A 6,000-nucleotide genomic window follows, 5' to 3' on the forward strand; every position below is an offset into this window, starting at 1 on the left:
AAATAAAATCTATGATTGAGAAAAATATTTTGTTTTTATTTCCTTTTTTTTCAACCTGCCCCCCCCCCTTGTTATGCACATCTGCCCCCTGGCTTGCCACTCTGCCCCAGAAATCCCTTATACCCCCTATATGCCACTGTGCCCCATGATATGCCTTTTAACCCTCTAAATGCAACTGTGCCCCATGATATGCCTTTTGACCCTATATCCCACTGTGCCCCATGATATGCCTTTTGACCCTATATGCCACTGTGCCCCATGATATGCCTTTTAACACTCTAAATGCCACTGTGCCCCATGATATGCCTTTTGACCCCCTATATGCCACTCTGCCTCCAGAATTGCCTTATACCCCTATATGCCACTCTGTCATTTAGGGGGTTAAAAGGCATATTATGGGGCAGAGTGGCATATAGGGAGGTATAAGGCATTTCAGGAGGCAGAGTGGCGTATAGAGGGTTAAAAGGCATTTCTGGAGGCAGAGTGGCATTTCACAGAGCACTCTGCCTCCAGAAATGCCTTATGCCCCCCATTTAACACTCCTTCTCCCTCACTCCTCCAAATTTACCGGAGCTTCTGAGTCCCCGGTGCGTAGTCCGGGCAGCGTGTAGAGCTCTACGCGATTCGCGTAGACAACTTCCGCTGCACCCGGGAGAAAGTGTGGTTAGCGGAGGGGGTTGTCTGCGTCCATCACGCAGACCTTCCCCGGCTGTCAGAGATCACAGGGAACTCTTCAGCGGGAGTTGTGTACGCGAATCACGTAGAGCTCTACACGCTGCCTGGACTAAGCACCGGGGACTCAGAAGTACCGGTAAATTGGGGGGGGGGGGGTTGAGACAGGAGGATCCATGTCCCCTGCATCGCTGTCTCATAGTCAGACCTAGTTGAGTTCTGATTATAAGACGACCCCGATTATAAGACGAGGGGTATTTTTCTGGAAAAAACCTTGTCTTATAATCAAGCAAATACGGTAATTGCCGTCACGTATCATGCCCAGATCACTTAATTTACTTTGTAGGTTGAAAACATATTTTTACCTGTTGAAACATTTGGATGGCAGGAGAATAGGCTCTTATTGAGAAAGCAAATTTCAGCAAGGTGAGCTGCAGATCGGACAGAAATTGGGCAGCCTTCTTTAAAATCAAGTTATAATATGAAGACTCGGTACCTAAAATGTAATAACATTCTTTAAAGTGTAAAAATAGCAGAAATATGTTCATACAAATAAGTACCAACACTGAATGCAAGAGTAAGTAAATACAATCGGGTTGAAATCTACCGAGACCCAAGGGGGTTTACTACAGCCTTTCAGCAGAAATGGTGGATGTTAATCCAGAGAAGAAGAAGTATGTGCATAAGCAAAACAAGTTTTAGATTATCCCCAACACAAGACTAATATCCAAGTTAAGCTTGATTTACATCGAGCAGAAACACAGCTCTTAGCTTCTGTCAAATTGCGGGCTCCAAATTTTTAATCTTCTCCTTTAGAACGAGCCCGAACCCCACACTGGAAGAACAGTGCAGCAAACATTTAGCACAGTAGTAGAGCAGAGACAGTTTAACAATCTTACAAGATCCACAGCCAGATAGGGAATAGGTGATGATCATGGGAGTTGAGCTTCACAAAAAAAACTACACATGGCTTATTAATAATGTATTAGTTTTGCATTTTAATATACAAACAAGTAAACTGTCAATGGCTGACAAGAGGGAGTCTCCAGGTCTTAGTTGCCCCAGCAATACGTATCAATTTTTATTCAGTATGTGTTCCTTTCTATCTTTCACCTATGGATTTCTTGGTCCAAACGTTTAGTGAATGCTAGTGGGTAGTAAACCTTATTCATGTGCAGAAAAAATATATTTTGTTTTGGTCATATGGCTGATGCTGTACCCAGATGCAAAAACAGCTACTTAGAAGGAATATACAAAAAAACATTCCATGTCCTTTCCAACCATTTCAACGTTAATGACATCTCCAACTTAATATGTTTCTTCTTTTATTGAGGTTACCCAGGTGAGCTAGTGGAGAAAAAGAATCTTTGCATCTTAAAAGCACATTTCTCTGCAAAGCCTAATGATACTGAGGGGCGAGAAACAATGCCATACTGTGATTATGATATACTTCATCATTAAGCTGTTCTGTGCCGCCTAGGAACAGATTATAAGGTTCTGAGGAAGAATACGCCGAGCTATTTTTGCTGCCTCCGATACATAATAACATATGGAGGTTTTAAAAAGGCGAAAGCTGTTTGCAGTCCACCTTTGGCAGCTACACAAAATCAGTGATTGTGTCAATACGGGCAAGTGATTGTGTCAATATGGGTAGAAACGCAAGAGCTTAAAGCATAGCTTCAATTTAATTCTATTCATGAAACCGAATTAGCCATCTAATTATGAATGAAAGAATATGTAGGAAATACAAGTATGAAATGTCATACATTTATTATGGAAAAAAATCATTCAATGGCGACCTACTATTTAAACCCATATATACACGTTAAAAAAAAAAAACATGGCTTCTAGATTTCAAGTATTGAAGCTGCCCAATGTGAGTCGGTTATTTGCAACGTTTTGCATATATATATATATATATATATATATATATATATATATATATATATATATATATATGTGTTCAATTGATGCAGAGAACAAGAATGGGGAACATGTCCAATCTGACATACATAAAATTTAATGTTTTTTTGATTGGACATTGGTGGTCACATTACCCAAACATACATTGTTTAGCCCCATCCATATTTTTGGCTTAAGATATATATATATATATATCCCTTAAAAGTTATGCAAAGCAATATTTTTTAAACAACAGTCTACATGCCATCAGTCTACACTTGCATTTTTGTAAAGAACCATTTTACGGTTTCTTACCTTTGTTCTTATAGATTGATAACTCTTGCACCGTTCCCAAAAACTGCCAAAATTTCTCGTTTCCTTCTTCTGCCATAAACTCGCTACAAGACAAAAAGAATCCTCATCGTCTTCCGAATACTAATAGTGAGAAACTATGCCGCTACAACGTAGGTAAAAAGTAAGCAAGCCATGTCAAAACAAAAACATCTCTATTCTCCACCCTGTCCCTACGTTAGCTCACACAATCGTAGCAGTTACAACATAAATTCTATATTAATAATCATCACAATTTGAAGGGATTGGGTCAAGTTCTACTAATTAAGGGACTTTACACATGGAACAAGTCTTCTTTTCTTCAAGTCATCGGGAGTTTATTTATAATCCTAAAAATGTTTTTATATATATATATATATATTTATTTATTTATTTATTTAATATCAGACCCAGTGCTTCGCGGGATCAGTACCACTCACTTTTTAAGGTGATATGGGCCATTCGGTTATCCGCACCAAAGCTTAACACATTTTTGCTATAAGAGCCAAATAAATATAAAAGGAAAAGTAGTGTGATCCCAATTAATATCAGTACATAAAGAACTGTAGCAGGTATAGTAGATAGCAAATGGAAATAGCGATTTAATGGCCGTTTATAATGTAAGGTATTGTTGGATCTTAATGAACGCCCACATTTTGCCAAAATAAATATATATTAGGACTGGGTGTTATCAGAACTTATTAGGGACACACAAAAACACAGTCGTTCAGCATGTATCACTTCATGTAAGTAAACCACAGTAGCCCACCACTGTAATACCCCATGATTATTGCCCCAGCTAATACCACACCTGGCCTCCAGTAATAGTGGGGTGTCTGGCCATTTGGCAGCTAAACTGGCGGCCACTCCTTTGGCTGAGGTCTGCCCCATAAGCATGGGGAATGCGGAATAAAAGCACCAGAGTATATGCCACAAAAGCATTGTTTCTATTTGGTTACGGTGAGATGAAGGAAAGCAGAGCGGGTTCAATGACCGCGTACTGAGGAGTAGACAGCCCCTGCAATGGGGAATTCGCAAAACGGGAAACTCAGTGTTAACGGAGAGATATAGCGGAGTCGGTGCCCGCCCTGCTCCCTCACACAGCCTATAACTCGCGGCTTAGTCTCCGGTTCATAGCCCGCCGCGAAGGATGCTCAGCTCCAGCTCTCTCCAGCCAGCCGCACACGCGCTTCCGGGATCCCCCTCCACTCTCACTACGTGACGTCATGTTACGGCTTCCCATTGGCTGTCAAGAGCCGCTATCTTCTGCTCTGCGCCCAATGGGAAAGCGGCAGCTGTCTACCCGCAGAGCCCCTCTACATAAGCGTCCAGAGCCCGGAGGTATTGGACACGTTGGCGGTCGTCGTGGGAGTCCGAGTAATGAGAGACGAACGCACGTTAATGAAGCGACGCTTGAGAAGGACGCGCTGTGCCTGCATTTCGCCATAATTATATTCCGCTAAACCTGTGTGTGGATCCCGCGTGTAATAATGACCCTGGGCAGGCCCGCTCAGAAATCACGCCTGCTGCCTAACGTTGTGTTTACTAGCCTAGCGAGTCTGACTAGCCAGCATCCCGTTGGAAGTCATATTGTGAATTAGGGCGCTTTCTTCTGCAGTGCAGAACTGCATACGTGTCAAGTGTCTTTGTTTAAGGCAGTACCTATGAGTCCCAAACCCTTCTTTCCTCCTTTAATGGCCCTTTATTCCAGGAGCTCAGAATGTTTACTGGGAAAGGGTGTCTCCCAGTGTTCCACAAGTCCCCTTTTTGTACCTGCACCCCCTTATAGATTGCAAGCTCTTTGAGCAGAACCCTCCTGACATGTTCATTCTCTAAATCCAAATTGTTGTATGAAACTCTGCTTGCAATGCTTTATTGTATTACTTTGTAAGGAAAAATGTCATTTTCCCTTTTTTTCACTGTTCCCAGTCCATTGTGGATAGTGATTCCTTTTCTATCTTACAGATGCCAGTTATGTCATGTTGACATCACTGTCCTCCCAATGAAGTTTTTTAATATTACTTATTTTCATAATTTTTTTTGTTAAAGATTTTCTTCTCATTTACGTATTTTCTCCATCTTTTTCCCCTGCACCAATTACACTGTGATCAGCCGGTATAGAAATGTAGCAATGTCTAGAATGAGCCAGTAGTGGTAGCAATTGGAAATCCCAGCGGGGTCTGGACAGACCCTCCTGAATATTCAGCCAAGTGTCAGCATTGGCACATACAGGAAGAAAATGCTTGATCAAGCAATCAGGCATTCATATAGTAATGGTATATCGGCACTCCCACAGAGCGCCATTACTTCAGATCTATCTTTTTTGTGGACATACATACATAGTATCTATAATGTTTATGCAAAAAACAGACACGTCTCAGCGGTGCTGCACCTCACAACTAAATGTAAAAAAGGCAATTTACGTAAATGCATTAGTGGCAAAATAAATGCAGTTAAAAACTCAAAGGTTCTACAGGTAACCTGAAGTGTTTTTTTTTCTCCTGGTTTTAAATATTCCTGAGCCTAGAAATGCTAGGTATTACTCTTTCGAATGTTATTAAAGGTCATGTTATCTTTAATAATATTCTATACGGTTATGTCTATCTGTTGTGCAGTCAGTTGGATATAATTCTTACTAATACCCTTGATAAACCACAAAACAGTATGAAACTAATGCCTTTGAATAACAGTCAGGATAACGTGTTTTTTACCATCACTATTGATATCCATAAGAACTATTACATATCAAGTGCAACCAGGGGCATAACTAGAAACCATGGGGCCCTGGTGCGAAAAATTGCCCTGGGCCCCCAACTTCAACAACTGGTCTGTGCCTTCTTTGCCTCTTGCCCCCTTCCAACATACAACAAATGTCGGAAGGGCCCTTTCTAAACTATTTTGAACTGGCACGGTGAGGCAGGAAGAAGGGGTTGCCCCGGGCCCCCTGTAGTTACGCCAGTGAGTGCAACATTTTTACAGAATACAGCACACAAATTAATGAATCAAGAGGTCAGGCAAAACTGGTCCAGAGTAGCAACTGATAGCTCACTGTCAGCTTTTTTTAAACAGACATTTAGATTAGGGTAACACAAGACA

General features: G+C 41.3%; 1 protein-coding gene across 1 annotated transcript in view; it reads right to left on the bottom strand.

The window, feature by feature from the left end:
* LOC149299902 (UDP-glucose:glycoprotein glucosyltransferase 2-like) overlaps nt 1-3,795 on the bottom strand; it is an 85,724-nt gene extending 81,929 nt beyond the window's left edge. Inside the window, exons 1-3 of the mRNA XM_089485857.1 lie at nt 3,716-3,795; nt 2,890-2,972; nt 1,038-1,168 (exon numbers count right to left, since the gene is read on the bottom strand). Of these exons, the coding sequence (XP_089341983.1) occupies nt 1,038-1,168; nt 2,890-2,972; nt 3,716-3,795 (294 nt within the window). The remainder of the gene's footprint in view (nt 1-1,037; nt 1,169-2,889; nt 2,973-3,715) is intronic.
* Nucleotides 3,796-6,000: the final 2,205 nt, after the last annotated feature.

Source organism: Sceloporus occidentalis, unplaced genomic scaffold (assembly GCF_023333645.1).
Source record: "Sceloporus occidentalis isolate IW3139 unplaced genomic scaffold, rSceOcc1.0.p SCAF_27, whole genome shotgun sequence".
NCBI lineage: Eukaryota > Metazoa > Chordata > Lepidosauria > Squamata > Phrynosomatidae > Sceloporus > Sceloporus occidentalis.